The following is a 17,958-nucleotide window of genomic DNA, read 5'->3' as shown; positions in this document are numbered from 1 at the left end:
GTCCAGGAGGGATCGATAATGCGGTCCCTGCGTCCAAGCAGTGTAGTGGCTAGGATTATGGGGCGACAGTCCCGCTGCTTCGAGGTGCCGGAGCCTCGTTGGTTTCAACGCTGGGCAAACCCACAGCAGGTGGTGGATATCGGCTTCAGCATTGCGTGACTTACAGACTGGACACCCTGGGCGGGGATATAACTGGCGAAAGTGCATTTACTGCACGAAGAAGCCAGGATGCGCGGACACTATGCTCCTCACATGTAGCTGTGTCCACCGCGCGCTCATTCCCTGCGTGGTGACTAACATTTACTTATGGATCGCACAAATCGTTTTGGAAAAAACTAAACAAGGCACTAGTCCCATAGTGTTTCACGAATGTGTTTCCTGTGAAGACTTATGTTGATATTAATACGAAGGCGTGCGCGTATGTTCATATACTGTGACATAGAAGTAGGTCAGATTGAATAAAGATTACAACAGCGGAGCTGTTGGTTATATATTTTTGTACCTAATTGCCTATGTTCCCATGCGTACACGTGTATACGTTATTGCGCAGGTAATGTGCCGTTGCAGCCCTGGCCCCTTAGCGTGGTCGAGTTGCAGGAGATGCCACGCCATGTTACTGGAGGTATGTGCTTGGAATTGAAGTGAGTAGCTGCTTCACTACGGAGCTTCGCGTGCGAGGCTCCGATAGTGAGCGCAGGTAGCCTCATCCCCCTTCACCAGCCTTACAGCCGTCTTTACAGCAAGTTATATACTCACGCTCATGCTCAACCTATACCATTGATTTGTTTACTCTTGTGTAGTACCTACCATGCTACCAGGACATACATCATTATAACTAAATGCCACATACTGCAGGCGATACTCATTCAAATCTGGGAAACAGCGGTGTAAATGTGTCAGCATAATGGGAGTAATAATTGCAGTTGTACTTCCGGTCAATTATGTTTAAAAAAAATAATAGATGTTCCAAATGATTCATGCTAAGAGAAATTGCGGTGTGGGTTAGTGCGGAGTGGGCTTAATTTTAAGTCCTCGGTTAAGCTTCTGAAACATCCATGATTTACTTGTACATTTTGGTGCCATAAAATCACGCTTGGAATTGTATTGTCGATAATAAAAGTAAATATTCGGTTGTTTATAAGTTTTGCTGAATAAGATAAATTTCGCATTCTGACATCAATGGGAGGTTCGACAGCGTTCTTGTTTTCAAGTTATAGAACGAAAAAGAGAGAGAGAGAAAGTCTGCTACTCCTATGTCGAAAGTAACTGAAACCGACGCGGTGCGTGGCATAAATGAGATACGATAAAGCTTCAGTTGGAGTCATCACGTCATTTCGTGAGGCCACCAGTTAGAGCTGGGTGGCTTAAATCAGCGATTAGACAGCAGCCAGAACCGGGCTGGTTTCTTCTCTTGATTCTTACCCCCTCCCCCCTTTCTTTTCTATCTCGCGCATATAGATGCACACCGGACGGCGGCGTGTCGCGCGCTTTCGGTGTGCCCTTGCCCTCAGTGGGGATGGAACCCAATGTGCAATCGGTGGAGGGCGCATCCTGTGACGGCGTCAACACTGCAAGCTCGTGCAAACGGATGCCGGGATGCTTTGTGCCACGTCATCGGCGACCTCGCGTTGCAGCAGCAAAGCCGATGCCGGCATGTTACCTAACAATGCTCCGCAGTTTCCCGCACAGCGACCCTGGCAGAGTGTCGGGTGCTCTACAAGGAGGCTCGTGATGTGGGCGACCGCGTAAACAACAGCGTTCGCCCTGCAGGAAGCCCCAGTACGCACGTGCTGCAGCCACCTTGGAGCACACTGCGGTGCGATTGAATCCAGTGACCATGACGCATTGTTGCCGGAAGGCTAGACAGCGAGCGTTCGCTTTTAGCGCGACCTCGACTGGAAAGCATGAACCAGCTCTGGCTAGCGCGTGGCGTTCGTGCGACCGAGCTTACACTGTGGCCGAGGCCCACGTTAACATCGTTACGTCAGCTGGTGCGAGTGAGTTCGGCATGAATCTGCCTCGCAGTTGGTGGCGTACAGACCGTTTTCAGACTGGGAGCATCGATGAGCCGATGTTTGCGCTCTTATCGGAGTGTCCCCCCGCTGCCACCGTGTTACCTTAAAGTGGTGGTTGCTGCCTAAAAAAGTGAGTGTTCCCTATTCGTGTGAGCATAACCTCTGTCGTCAATAGTGCTTAGTGTAATCGACATATTAGGCTGAGTTTCTATGGGCATTTCTGCACACTGATCGCAACTTTGTTAAACTACGGTAGGCTCGAACCGACGCCATATGTCCCGATTTAACGTGTGAAGTCTGAAAGGCCAAAGGTATGTCTGCCCTCTCAGTGCGGATGATTCAATGGAAATCGCTGAACAAAGTCGCGGCTGGCAACTTATGTTCGAGACATTTTGTTTGAGTATGCATAACCAGGGGTTGTTGTCTGATATAGCTACGTGAACGCTCGAGACCAGTTTGGGCAGTTTTGCGTAAGCAGTTCATTTGATAGACCACAGCACTGACAAGTTCTATATGCCGTTGTGCAGCCGTTGATATTCGCTCAGGCATTTTTACCACGACGCAACGCGTCATTAAAAAGCGACGGCTCATTAGAAACACGAAGTCAGGACAGCGGAGTCTCGCCGGGCGGCATGTCTTTCCACTTGATCGCATCCAGCAAACAAGTTTCACTTGACCGATTCGGTGCTGCACAACCGTTGGGAACCCGAGGTGAACCGGCGACCCGTGTTGAGGTGATAACGTTGCGCGAATGCTGACTGACGCGGACACAAAGGGCGACTGCCTTCGGGTCGCTCACTGCACGCGGCCTGCGCTTTCTTTGCGCGAATATAACCGGCTGGCTTAGAACACGGAAGCATTAGGAGAGGATTTATTGTCAACGCGAGCGAATAGAGGCAAGCGTATCTCTCAGAATGCAGCGATGAAGAGCTAGGATGCATTTCGTGGCCCGCGGGGCGTGGAGAAGACCGCTCCTCGTGTGCGTTATCTACCGTTTCAGTCACGCTTCCGCTGCCTAGTGTTGACAGGGCCAATGCTGATTGCGAAAGAGTGACTGACTCTTGTGTTTGCAGGAACACCACGGGAGAATTTTGGGCTGCCGCGCGGTGCCGCTGGCGGCCCAAGTCTGGAAGCGACCGCCGAGATGAAGACCCTGCGCAGCAGCCCGCATGAAATTACGTATGGCCTGATCTTCCTGCTCGGCTTGACTTTAGTGTGCGCCGGGCTCGCCGTGTTTCCGACGTACAGCAGGAGCCTCGGACTCGCACTGGTCGTCTGCGGAGTGGTGGTTGTCGTCACGGGAGCGCTCATCGTGGACTCGTGCGCCACCCATGCAGCCGCCTCCGGGCAGTGCCGGCCGCCGGCGTACGAGGCGGTGATGGCGCATCGCGAGGAAGACGACGGCGGCGAGACGCTGTTCCTCGGCCCGCGGCCAGCGTCTACGCGACGGCATTGGAGCCTCCCTTCTCCCTGGTGCACTTGCGCTGCGCCGAGCCAGCGCCTCCTTGAATTGAGCGGTGTCAACGACCCTCGCACTGGGCGCAAACTGAGCGCGCAGCTGCCGCGCAGCGACCGCAGTGAGCGGGACCGGCTGCAGGGCCGCTTTGTCTACGCGCTGGCGCTCCCAGCCGCCCACCCCCACGGCTCGGCGGCCAACTATTTGATCTGGTCGGCCGGCGAGTCGTGGTCGCCGGAACGCCACGCTATCGGCGGGCCGAGCGTCCTGCCAGATGCTTCCTTCGACGGGGCCTCGCCCGTGCATCCTGCCCGTGTATCGCGCGGCGGCGGAAAGTGCGCACCGCGACGCTGCGAGCCGCCTTCGTACGACGCCGTGCTGGCCGGCGACCTCCGCGGCAGTGCAGGCGGCCTCGCGTCGCCCCGCGGCCGGATGACGCGGGGCCGATCGTCGGCGCCCGAGCTTCTTCTCGGCTCGCCCCTGTCGACCGCCGCTCCCGTCGGCCGTGCGGACCGCTAGTTTGCACCCCGGCGTCGCGCACTGCTGCTGCTCAGCGTGGCAGCAGGCGCGAGGAGTCGCAGCAGCTGTTGTGTCTATGAAACTAGAGAGACTTTGCTCTTCAAAACAGCGCGGACGTTTATCGGCGAGCGCACAGCTGCGCGGCAGTCCGTGTTTGCTCGGCGCAGTGCTGCGCACGGGATCTCGTCGCTGAGTCCCCCTCTCCGGCTCCAAACCTCACACCCTCCGATTCGTTCTGCAGCGGGGCTCTCGGCCACGCATATCAGAGGCAATGGCCGACGCGGTGGAGGGCACGATTGCGTACCGAAGACGCGCACCGTAGCTGTGTCGGGGCGGGAGCCGGCAGAACCGTGTGCACAGCACGAGATCGTGCGCTGTTTCTCTGTAAAGGTTGGTACACTTGTGTTCCGCTTTCGTATGCATGTTCTAAGTCACCTTGCTTCCGGAATGTGTCCCCGTGAGTTCGGCATTAACGTGAGACGGAATGAAAGCAAGTACCTAAGTCGAAGGCAGGCTACCTTTAAGAATCCTAGCTCATACGTGGCTGCAGTGAAATACTAGAGCCAACATGGTGGGGTGGTCCATTTCGATGCCGCGCGAAATCATTTCTTTATTGCATTGTCTGCTAACAAGGATAGGGCACCTTAGAAATTCATACCAGAAATGGAAATGTAACTTAATAATGCTCTAAAGTCGCATTCGTTGAGTCATGGTCACTTTTATGCGAAGTATTAATCTGTTCATATATGTCTGTTTGAAATCGTGCTCCAAACCTGGTTGTTCTTTTTGTATTCCTGAGCGGACTGCATCTGCTCTAGCCACTGTTATGAATGCCCAACATGAAGGCAAGTCTTCTATGTATGTAGACGTAAAAAGAAAGATATAGAAAACCATGTGCTTGTTAATAACGCCAGAGCATTGTCTCTTCAATTATCTCTTGTTAGGTGGTCTGAAATGAATGCGACGTGGTGTCGTAGTGGAAAGCTCGAGTGTACGCTCATTATTAAAAACAATAACGTCACAAATGTGGCGCACACAGCAATCTCATGGAGGTTTGAGTTCGGTTTCGTATCGTTAAACGAATATGAGCGCGCCGACATGCTCAGTGCTCTGTTATGCAGTACTCATCATATTCTGCTCTTTGTATAAAATCTATGTCGTAATAAAAAATGTTCAATTTTCGTAATGTACATAACACATTGTCACTGCCCATATCATGTCTAATGTATTGCGCATGTATTTGGCGTCGTGTTGGTATTGACTGCTAGCGGCTGTGTATGTCGCACTTAGTATTGATACTGTACTAGAAATAACTCCTACCATGGAACCATTGCTGATATGAATAAAAATAACGAAGACGAGATTGGAGTTACGAGAGAAATTAGGCGGGGAAAATGACGCGCTAATTTATTTTTCTTGATAGCAAAAAATAACATGTGTATAACGGCCAGAATATTATTTATCGACTCAAGACAAGGCGGAGCTCTCGATGGAGATCTATGCCTCGCTGTAGTGTAAGGTGCCAAGGTCTCAGGACGCGGTCCTGACAAAGGGTTGCTTATCCTGAAATTTTGGCAAAAGCATATATATATATATATATATATATATATATATATATCCTCTTTTATTTTATTTTTTTCGTTTCCCTAATGAGTTCCACCGAAGGGTTCTTTATAGTGACGATAAATGCGGATTTCTTAAACTTTAACGTGCTGCGGCATTCACACTTGACCAGAATAATAAAAAAGACGTGGTTCTCTGTCTTAGAGCGAGTCGCTGGTCATACTGTGTTCATCCCTCAGAGTTGGTGCAATGCCGTCGTTCGTGGTCGCTGCGTTTCATTTTGTGCTTTGTGAAATAAACATTCTTTAGTGACGCCCCAAGTGCACTAAATGCAGAGAGCGAATGACGAGGCGGCCCGTAGAAAGGTGCTGTCATACCACTGACTTGTCTGGTCGAGCTTCTGCTGCGGCAGGCATGCCAATGTAGAAGGGTGAGGGAATCTCTGGATGCCACTGGCTTTTCAAAATAATCTGTAAACCATAATTTAAGACTAAATGTACTGCCAGTGTGGTTCACTCACCCGTTACTGCGGCCTTTTTTTTTGTTAACTACTCGCATCTAACCCCTGTAAAAGAAACAATGTTTTTAAATATTTAAACCTTTCTGCCGCCCTACCGGCTTACGTACCCTTAATGTTTCGAATGGTATGAATACGCCTTGATATTCAGCAGACTTATTAGAGAGCCTGCTAGAAGGGCAGAGCCTATAGGCTTAAAATGCCTGACAAAGGCATCTGACCCTTTGCAGCTTGTTAAGCGGTTTCAGCAAAATAATATGCCCAGTCATGTTTCATCATATGAAAAATACAGAATAACACAGAGCATAATCATTTTACACTTTTATACATATCAGAAACAGTATCAGTGTCTATGCACATATGTATATTATTATTGACATACTGCATAGAATATATATATATATATATATATATATATATATATAGTAAACATACTTTACTCGACCGTGTTTTTTCTCCTGCAGACATCATGCAGATACAACACACGAAGACATTTGTTTACGCACCTACATATTGCACACGCCCATATATTTACACAAACCAAATAGATCAAAAATAAGTGCATAAAACCATAGCAAACATTATTGATGAGCGCATTTTAATTCAGAAATGATTATTAAATTCCTTAATGTGATTTTCCAATATGTTTATAGCGGTAGTCAAATCAAAATTTTCTTCGGATATATTTAACACATAAGGTATCTGATATACCATTTTCTGTCGTCCGTATTCCGTCCGTATTTTGGGAGTGTGTCGTTTTGGCAATCTTAGACAATAGCTAGTGATTATTTCATTTTTTGTGTACAGTTTGTTCTTGTGTATTAATTGCAACAGCTTGAAATAACATAACTGGTCAGCCCGCAGTATACGATGTCTTATAAATAAAGGAGCCGTTCTTAAATCTCGCGCTTTACCGTAATAATTTCCAAAAGACCACAAAAGTTCCTTCTGAAGTATAAAAAAGTTTGTCGTTATCATTTTTTTATCTGTAGTGGTACCCCAGACTAGTAAATCACATGTAAGTTTGGAATAGAAAAGGGAATAATAAAGAGTTCACTTTAGCCGAAGTGTTATAAGGTGGGTTATCCTGTACAAACATGCAACGGTACGTGCTAAGTCTGAAATGAAATAATTTATATGTGTAGTCCAACTTAGTTTGCCTTGAAACCATACCCCGAGAAATGTTTGCTGTTCAACATGTTTAATTAGGCTTTCTTCAAATTCTACCATAATGTTTCCGTATAATGGTTTGTTTGTAGGACGAAATATTGTGTATGGTGGTTTTGGAGGAATTTTATCTCAACTTGTTCTGTTTGAGCCGTCTGGAAAGGTGAATAAGATATGAGTTGGCGTCGCGCGCAAGCGTTGTTAGATTATGGGAGGAAAAAATATATTTGTGTCGTCGGCATACATGATGACTTCAGGGGTACCAGGGATAGAAACAATATCATTTATAAAGACGATAAATAGCAGTGCCCCAAGTATGGAGCCCTGAGGGACGCCTTATATTATTTTCATTCCTGTTGAATATGCTTCATGACTCTTTACAAGTTAAAAACGATCGTATAAGTAACTTTTAAGAAGCCCAAGAGAAATGCATCGGACTCTAAAACTGGATAATTTGTTTAGTAATAAATAGAGTTGTATAGAATCAAAGGCTTTCCTGAGCTCTAAAAACAAACGAAGCGTACATTCCCTGTTCTCCATATTTTCAATTATTTTGTTTTTCATATTTACTCGAGCCTGCTTAGTTGATTTGTTCTTTTTAAAACCACATTGATTTTCGGCTATCAGTCGATATCTTTCAAGGAACACCAGGAGTCTTTCTTACATAACGGCTTCAAAATATTTGGACAGTGTTGAAATTACAGATATGGGACGATAGTTGGACAAGTTGTTGACACCACCACCTTTATATACCGCAGCAACGTTCGCCATTTTCGAGGTATTAGGAAGGATTCTCCGTTGCAGACGCTATAGGTCGCTTAAGGTGCCCGTAATAATATGCAGCCCATGCGATGCATATCGGAGCATGAAACACGGTGTCGTAAGGCCGAATATAGAAGGGCTGGTTGTCATCTGCCGGCGCATTTCGCTAATACTTTCGCTGTCACTAGTGACAGCTACTAGTTCTTACAAAGGGAAAACACGGGGAAGGCGGCAGATGGAAATTCAAGACGATGAGCAAAACGAGAACAAGGTGAAAGCAGGAGCCAACGTTTCGACAAGTGGACTTGTCTTCTTCAAGGTTGGTAAACTGTCGTTCTCAGTTTTGCGTTTTCTATGTGGGCCATTGTGTCCAGGACAGTTGATCTGACTAGGGGAGTGGTGAGCAGTAAATTTTATACGCGGGTGAAAGTGATTGAAATGGCTAATTAAGTCGGTTAACGCGCTTGTGCCGTGTTCCCATATTATAAATATGACGTCAATGCAACGAAGATAGGTGCGGTGTGTTAAAGGGTAGGATTTCAACAGGTCTGCTTCAAGCTGTCCCATGAAAATGTTCGCATACGTGGGAGCGAATGGTGCTCCCATGCTAGTGCCGAAAGTTTGCAGGTAGTGAATAGAATAGAATTCGAAATAGTTGAGCGTGAGAACTAACCTAAGGAGCGACAGGTAAACTTCAGGAGCGTGCGCTTGGGGAGTAATTTCGATGGATTTAGAAACGGCTTCAATTCCTTCACTCATGGGTATGTTGCTGTAAAGGGCAGAAACATCCAAAGTGCCTAGAATAGCGCGGTCGGAAAGGATTTGGTTGGCGTTGTTACCGTCGATAATTCGAAGGAAGTGTGGCGTGTCTTGAACAAAAGATGGGAGGGTGGTGGGGATGTTTGACAGGTGGTGATTTAAGAATTTCGATAGTGACTCAGTAGGTGTGTTATTATTAGGCAGAATAGGCCGACCTGGCATTTCTGCTGTAAATATTTCTTCGACCGGAACTTTATGTATTTTAGGAAGAAGATTAAAGCGACCTGACTTTTTGTTCTTGGTCATTATGAAGCGATATTCAGATTGCGTGATTAGTTCTCTGGACAGGAGCTCCGCTATTGTGTTTTTCACAGTATTGCTGTAATGTGAAGTTGGGTTAAAATCAAGTTTCCTGTAATGGGTGTGGTTTCTCAGTTGTTTGGAGGCCTCATTCTTGTACTTTTCTAAAGGCCAGATTACGATGCTGCCGCCTTTGTCTGCTGGTTTTATTACAATATCATTCCTTTTCGCAAGTTCGTTAAGGATTTTGTGTTGAGCGGGGGACAAATTTTTGCGTTTCCGGCAATGCCGCGCTGACTCTAGAATTTCCTTTGATATCGGATTTATGTATAAATCCAGGTCTGGGCACTGTTCGGTTTCCGGTGTCCACGTGCTAGGTGGTCTAAGAGATTATCTATCCAGCAGCGCTTGTCCTTGTCCACCTTTCTTGTTTCCGTGTTTTTATCGCGCTAAGTTACTTCTTCAATATCACAATTGGCTGGTGCCTGTTCGCACGAAGTGTTTACTAGCGCCGTACGAAGTTCTTTGCAAGTACAGCCATGACGGCGACGACCGTTAATTTAGGCAGCTGCTCTCGTGTAGTGATAATGGACCCCAGAGAGAGTGATATACAGGTGCTTTCGAACTTAAACTATCACTATAATTTTATTTTAAAAAAGCTCTACACAAATACTGCGTGCACTGGTGGATCATGCGCTTTGGCGGGCACAAATTCCGTGAAATGCATAACAAATATTTGCTAAGTAACGTGTTTTTAATTTAGCGCTTGCGGTATACATCTATATATTAGAAATTTGAAGACACACGTATTCTAAGCAAACTTCATTTTTTTAATAATTATAAAGCTTTTTTGTGTTGCGAGATATTCATCATTAACTTTGGCGCGTAGTAAGCTAATTTCGTATACTTGGAGGTGGATAGTAACGACAGAAACATGACCGCCACCCTTGCATCTCCTCCCCCACCTCGCCCTTTGAGACGTAGTTGATTCGTATAACACGCCAGTATAAAAGCCAGGCAGAGCTAATAACTGCTCTGCTGCTGCTCTCAGACGGGAAAAACAAGAGTATAGCGTCTCCATTTCACCGTAATTAACTGCATCGAGACTGCTGCCTCTGAATGGTAAAATTAGCGTGCTCAATGTCAACGTTTCGCGATGAATATCTTGGAACATAAGCCGTTTTAGAAATGTCAAACAACAAAATAGCGTCTTCTTCGACTACGCTTGTCCTCAGGTTTCTATATATATATATATATATATATATATATATATATATATATGTATCATGATTCCGAAATTACAAGAAAGTCAATTTCATGTTTTTGTTTACTTTATTTACTGCGCGGAGATTATGTGTACCGAATTGCATAAACCACCTGCACAAACAGCGCATACGTAGATAGTATATAGCCCTTTTATTAAAATTACCTATAATTTCAGTTTTTGTGAACCCGAGGCACATAGCCAGTTCGCCACGTGCGTCTTTCAACGCGTCACTCTTGCTTTTAACCCGCTACCTGAGTAGTATCATCTATCAAAAAGAACTATGCTAATGGAGTTCTTCCGCAGTTCTATGCGGTGGCTTTAAAAAGCGGGTTAGATGCAGAACGCCGCAGCCGAGGTTATAACATGTTAAAGGTAATTGAAAACGCGGTGATTGATTCACCCCCTCTTGATTCCTCACTCCGTAACAGACAAAAAGAATGAAACCAAAGAAAAGGTAATTCGCTTTCGTAATGCTGCAACACTGCGCAAGAGTGGTTACGTTTGACTTGTAGGTTTACGCGAAACGCAAAACCATGCATGCCCTGCGTGGGAATATCAGGGGCCAAAAGTTTGGCACACGTGTCCCTGCGCGCTGTGGACATTGCGTTGAGCGCAGCGTCCCTTTTCAACTAACACTCCCACGACCGTGAAGGCCGCGCCATTGCGTAAGCGGAGAACGGCATTGCAGTGCGGGCGGTTGCTGCGCATGCTTCGTAGGGACAACGGCCCCCTTTTTGCTAACCATGAAATCATTATATCCACGCGTATGAATGCGCAGCCGAAGCCTTTATGAACGACGGCGTCGCTCTATGACTCAGTATTCCAAGTAGAGCCTCGACGAAAGAACCCTGTTTGCCAGCGAAAAGAGGCCTGCCTCACAGTGTCTGCTAACCTGCGCCCTCGCTGCACGATGCGCTTAGCCTTCTCCACGCGCAGGGCTTGTGTTTCGCTGTTACGCCACGTTGCGCGTTTACTGAGGGCACCAGAGATTGATGGTGTGCCGTGAGAGCGCCATGATTGACCCGGTGGTGGCGCTTGCGACTGCGGACGAGAATCGTCTTGTACTCAAGGACTCTGTCCTTAAGCGCGATTCGTAACTGTAGAACCATGCGAAAGCAAAGCGCACTCTGAAACTACCCCACTTCTCTCAGGCGGGTAGGGGGGGGACAGCATGACGTCAATGTACGAGGAACGCCTATGCTTTCATCTGGTGTTCATTTGCTTCCACACTTTCAACCCTAATCAAAAAAGCAGAGGCAGAAATATGTATTATGATTAGAGAGGTCTATTCAGTGAGGAGCCGGTTATTACAAATCATTTAACGCTGATACAACAATCACATATCATTAGGAAAATAAAGGATCAAAAGTAAGTAAATAAGAAGAAACGCGAGAAAATATGAAATAAAAAATTATATAAAGGTTGCGTCTCGCGCGTCTCTTGCCTTATAATACTCTGTAAACGATGACGTACGCTGCGTCACCTGCGGAAAATATTTTATCGATTTGCTTCGGCCTTTCTTTTTCGCGCGCGTCTGGCAACTCGAATATCTTGTGGCGGCTGAGTCCCATGCGCACGTCTCTCGGCCCGCACCGCACGAAAAGGCGTTCGTACTCGGCGTCAACAATCGAGTACTTCTCCGATAGAGCGAGCACCTTCGTGCGAGCTGCACCGGTTCTTCTCACAGTAGACAGAAGACCCTCACATGCGTCATTATATCAGCACTGGCGACTTCGATCTGAGGTTTAAAATAATCCCAGTTCATGTTGGTCACATTGTGCTTTAAGCGTCGCTCACCAGGCAGGCAGGCGGGTACGTGAATAAAATGGAGAACATTTTGGTCGCGTCTCGATCCGCGCGCATATGGAAAACAGTTCAATACCTCAAATCCAAGCCTATTCTGGTCAGTTTTATGCAATGACTCTACAACGTCGCGCAAGGGAAGTACATGTCAACAAAGAATTCTTCTCACAGATCACTACAACCATTGGAGCAAGGGTCTTGAAAACTATTTACTGGTTTCCCAAGTAGGAAATTTAACTGTTGCGCGCTTTCTTCACTTGATGTTACTGCACTCAATTGCTAACCTTCTTTGGAACGTTTTTGTAAATACTGCAGGAATGTGTATATATATATATATATATATATATATATATATATATATATATATATATATATATATATATATATATATATATATATATTCAACTTTGCTTTATATTTCACGCTTTCATGTTGCGACTTACCATGTTTGCTATTCAGGTTATGTATTTGTAATGTATTTTTTTACACATTTACTACGACTTTATCCTGTTTATTGTTTGACCTTGTGCGTTTCCTGTAATGATTCTTTATGGGAATGGCAGTATGTTCTAAATAAAAAAAATAAAAAAACAACGTCATAGGCTTTGCTACATTCCTAATGAGAAACACAATATGGATTGATGAATGTTTCAGCAAGCATGAACTCGTCGCTGCTTTGACTTAGATGAAACCGCGCAGTCGCTTTGGATATTTGGGACGTCAAGCACAACAGCAACTTCTAGAAAAAAATATACAATAGCTTGTGAAAAACTGGGCGTGTCGAAGTCTGCTAAATCCTGGTAAACCGTCGAGTCACTTTGTCTCTTATAGACATATTTCATTCGCCAAGCACGACGTTTCCCAGTATTCGCTGAAGATTTCAGGCTGTGAAATACCTGCGTGCACAACCACACATTACTGTGCGTAACATTATCAATCTATCAGCAAAAGGAGAACAAGGTAAAAGCGGGAGCAAACGTTTCGACAAGTGAACTTCTCTTTTTCAAGGCGGCATGTCCACTTGTCGAAACGTTGGCTCCCGCATTTACCTTGTTCTTGTTTTGCTCATCGTCTTAAATTTCCATCTGCCGCCTTCCCCGTGTTTTTCCTGGATTATCACTGTATATATCATGATCATCACCAAGCACCCGGAGTAGCATGTCAGGCGAACAGCCAGGCTCATATCTCCAGCATACCATTAAAGCTTGTTTCTCTCTCTCTCTCTCTTCGACTAGCCCGTGTCTTGGATTCCGCATTTTCGGCCACTGAAGAGTAGAGGGAGGGAGAGAGAAAGGCAAAGGAAAGACAGGGAGGTTAACCAGAGATTATCGCCGGTTGGCTACCCTGTACCGCGGGAGGGGCAAAGGGATGCGATAGGTGAGAGAGAGAAAAAGAATTTAAAAAAAACGTAAGAAGAAACCCCCACACCCATGCACACAATACAGAACTATTTCTGTGGGCACTGTCACGCAGTCTGTGAAGGCATTCCTAGTGTTACACAGCGTTACCGTCCCATCCTACGTGACATAGTGTACAGTCACAATCCGTCACAAAGGCCCGTGTCTTTTAACTAACGCAGCAGTGCCTTCATAGCGGCTCGCACTGATGTTCGCGTAGGCCAGTTTGCAAATATCTTGTTTTCCGTTATTGGGCGCTTGTCCTGTTGGTAGCTGAGAGGGTTGCTCTTTGTGGGTTGAAACGAGGGCACTCACAAAGGTGCGCGATTGTTTCGTTGCGCCCGCAGAAGTCACAAGTGGGCTGTTTTTGGCCATTCCGATAAGAAAGGAGTACGCATTTGAAAATGCTACTCCGAGTCATAGACGGACTAGAAGGGTGCAGTTACGTCGTGGAAGGTTGGGCGGAATACGGAACTGTAAATTAGGGTCCAGGGTGTGAAGGCGTGCACTTGTGAACTTGGATGGATTCCATTGAACTAATGTTAATTCACGCGCAAGTGCGGAAAGGTTTCTCGCGGCGTCGGCTCTCGAAAGAGGAATGGCAACGCAATTGACGCCGTCATGTGCAGATCGGGCAGCTGCGTCCGCTCGATCATTGCCATGTATGCCACAGTGACTAGGCAACCACTGATATATTATATCGTGTCCTTCGCCAACTACGTGATGGTGGACTTCTCTGATCTCTGCGACGAGCTGCTCATTTGATCTATGGCGCAGTACTGAGAGTACACTCTGTAGGGCTGCCTTGGAATCACAGAAGATTGACCATGCATGGGGTGGTTGCTCTTGAATGAAATGACGAGCCACACACAGGGCTACCAGTTCAGCAGCTGTCGCTGAAGATACATGTGACGTTTTTAGCTGTATTTTGACGCATCTCGCTGGTGTGACCACAGCGGCAGCTGAACTCGTAGGTGTGATTGAGCCATCGATGTACACCGCGGCTGCTGTGCACCTCATGTAAAAGTCCTAACGTGGCCTGCTTCAGGGCAAACGACGTCATGTTAGCTTTCTTCGTGATTCCTGGGGTGGTAGGCGTATTTCAGGTTTGTGCAGGCACCATAAAGGTGAGGATGGTCTTGCTGCAGGCAGGTAGTTCGATGGCAACGAGGTAAGATTGGCAGCAATTATACCACTGAAAGTTGTGTGTGGCCGTTCTGCAGGTAAAGAAACAAGATGGTGGGAAGGTAGTCGGGCAACGTGCCTAATATGCGCCTTGAGAGTATCGGTGGCTAAATACGTTGATATTAGGTGATCTTTCATTTCTCCTGCACTCTACAAACAAAGGGTGTCATAACGTTGTAAGACCGACTCAATCGGTGGAGTAGTTGCTGGTCACATACATGATATACTGCGCTTCTAGAACACATGCACTCTATCAGGGGTGGCTTAAGTGAACTCTGGTATACCCGGAAAGAGTAGTAGTCATAGAGTAATTTAGCTCTACAGCGCAGAAGAGGAGTAACTGCTGTAGAGCTGTTACGGCTGGATAGAGTTGCTGTAATAGTGGGAATTTTACTCGATCGCCGCTGGTTGAGGCAGTTTTGTTCCGACCTCTAAACGAGAATAATAACTGAAAGTTTGTTTCAGAAGTTATGAGTGCAGGTATGTCCAGCTTTCAACGATTGTAGTTATGCCTACGTACGTAGCAGTGCTCTTCCCAGGCTCCCCAGTGCATTGTACGTAACGTCAAAAGCCTCCTAAATGGTTGCCCTCGCTACGTAAGATTTTCATGTATACGAGGATGCCCTTTCAGGCTTTCGACATTCATAGTCAGGACATGCATACTCTGAGAGCCTGGAGTGATTACTACCATATATGTAGCCATAAGCGCAATACTTTAAAGTAGGACATCCCGGCACTTTCAAATTCTAAAACGAGCTTTTAGTGACTATTCTTTTATAAGCCGGGACGAAGCTGTATCAAGCTCAAAAATCCTGCAAAAAGCATTCCAAACCCTGAAACCAACATGCATAATTATTAACCAAGTCAACTGAAATGTAACACGAGTAAAAACAAGCACACATAGTGAAATACCTGCCTATTTTATTGAACTCGGGCCAAATTCTAGTAGCGCAGATATACTGAAAAACAAGCGCCCAATACCAGCTCACAAGAAATACAACCACGAGTAATTCAAGATACGCTTGCAGGCAACAAAAAAAAATGTGCTTCAATCTCACGCAAACAGTGTGATTGGATAGGTGTAGTACTGCCCAGGAACCTGTGAAATCAGTTTGAAAAGGACGATGTTTGGAGGGCGAATTGTTTATTTCCCCATCTCACAATTTAGAACGAAAAACGGAACATTAAATCAAAACAATATTTGATTGTATGTGAAAAGAAACAGGAGACGTGTCAGTAAAGTTACAAAAGATATATAAACAAATAAGGTTGCGTTTTGTGCGATAACAAGTGATGAAAACAGCAAATATATTAAATAAAGCACAAACAGTGTATGACGAGCTGAATTCGCCGCTACCGGCGAAGACGGTGCTTCGCTTCGGCGGCCTCTCTCTGTCGCGCCACGTGCGATTCGAGAGGTGCGTTCGCGATCACCCCCATGAAATTCCGTTATTTGACCATCTCCATACGCAACAGTTCTCATTTATTTCCTCGGTATTCCTTCGCGGTGGCAGTTAAATTTGGAACCGCCTATGCACACAGTTGGTTATATTGAGGTTCTAAATACATGGTGTTCTGTGGACAACAAATTGTAGAATATTTTATACCTCGTTGTATCGAGAATTTCCTTATGTTGAAGTTCACTATATCGAGGATTAACTGTATTTCTTTTATCTCGCTATATCATGTTCTCGTGGTTCTTTCTGGACAATAAGCAGGCGTGCTTCCGTGTATGCGACGCAAAACACAAGGACACCCATGTAATAATCACAAGCATCAGACAGGCGTTGCTTTACGATAAGCCAGAAGGCAAATAAAACGTAAAAACTCTTGCCTCAATGAAAGCGCCGTCATTACTGCTCGTGTCCTTAATAGCGTCGCTGTCCGGCAATGATACCTTCAAATCTCCAAGGCACGTCTGGCGAAGGAATTTGCAGTTTTCTTCAAACACCCGTAAGGATCCGAGTGCGCCACCTTCGCTGTATCGTGTCTTGGTGGCCTTCGCCATTCGCAAGCGCATGAAGAGACATACGACGTCCAAAATGCCACAAGCCCAGCACACATTCAGCAAATACAAAACCGACGCAACCAAGCAACTGCGGGGCTGCACACTCTGCGGGCACGGAATGACGGAATATTCAAATACCAGCAGTGAGCAATCAGCTGTGAAAAAGGTCATGCACCATTGGAAGGGGCAAACGGGAGGTATTGGACGAGAGCGGTAATGTGATTACCCGATGCTTCGCCGAGTTCTCACGTATACAGGACTGCCTTGACTCTGTTGGTGCTCCGTGCATATTTTTTTTTCTTTCTTTTCCCTGAGCACCTGCGCCAGATATTAAACTTCTCACATGGACGCTATTTTCACTGATTTCGTCACGAAATGAAACAATCGTGCAAGGAACGGGAACCTTTCTGTGTGCGTGTGAGTTAAGTGGGGAGTCAGAAGAAGCGGATCCACAAGACGGACTACAACTGTGCGTCGCTCGAACGATGTCTCGCTCCTCCGCTAGCCCGGACTTTTTTTACGATTACCGTATGTAGGAGTGCTTTTCAGTGGTGTGCACGCAGTTCGTAGTTGGTGAGCCATATAGAATAAATTGTGTTGGCATTTTAGTGCGCGTTTTGTTTCACAGTATCGTTGCCATGCATGGTAATCGAATGCGTCGCATTTTCACTCTGCCGTCAGTCTGCAAAAACTTCCTGATGACTGTTCTTTTCTCTTTATGTAGACGCATTTTCTTTTCTCCAAATAGATAAAATAACGGGACCCTTCCCCTTGCCCAACTGGGCAATGACAGTAGTCAAATGATTTTTTTCTGGTTGTTTCCCTGCAGGGCAATTTTACTCTGCCTGAGCATCGTGGAGTTGAGTTGTGAGTGTATTTGCGCATGCCGTAGAGTACGTGTATCAAATGATCTCTTATCTCTTACTCCACTATCTAATAGAGTTCCAAAAGAGTAAGCACGTTGGCTGTAAAGTAGGTGCTTCCCGTACCCCACCATGACTCCTTTATTTTTTCGCGCACGTGGAAAGGCACACGTAGGGCGCTGTTCAGTCTCGTCCTTCGTGAGTCTCTTTTCAACGGACATCTATGCTCACCCTTTCAGCACTGCGGCCAGTGTCTGGAAGTAACCGGAAACTTATCGAGAGTGTTCAAGCTGCAGCACTGCGAATAGCCCTGGGACTCACGAAACGCGCATCTAAAATGGGAACACGATGTCTGCCACTCTCCATTCTTCAAATGC

The 17,958-nt window shown here is 46.1% G+C and overlaps 1 protein-coding gene across 2 annotated transcripts in view; it reads left to right on the top strand.

Annotated features, from left to right (window-relative positions):
- Positions 1-17,958, top strand: part of LOC126545779 (uncharacterized) — a 153,288-nt gene that overhangs the window by 75,253 nt on the left and 60,077 nt on the right. For both annotated transcript variants that reach the window (XM_050193775.2, XM_050193773.2), the window contains exons 2-3: positions 551-622; positions 3,089-4,380. In XM_050193775.2, the coding sequence (XP_050049732.1) occupies positions 551-622; positions 3,089-3,990 (974 nt within the window). In that variant the 3' untranslated portion in view covers positions 3,991-4,380. The remainder of the gene's footprint in view (positions 1-550; positions 623-3,088; positions 4,381-17,958) is intronic.

The sequence above is a fragment of the Dermacentor andersoni genome, chromosome 1, assembly GCF_023375885.2.
Source record: "Dermacentor andersoni chromosome 1, qqDerAnde1_hic_scaffold, whole genome shotgun sequence".
NCBI lineage: Eukaryota > Metazoa > Arthropoda > Arachnida > Ixodida > Ixodidae > Dermacentor > Dermacentor andersoni.
The sequence above is the reverse complement of the archived record's forward strand: the minus strand, read 5'-3'. Positions and strand labels throughout refer to the sequence as shown.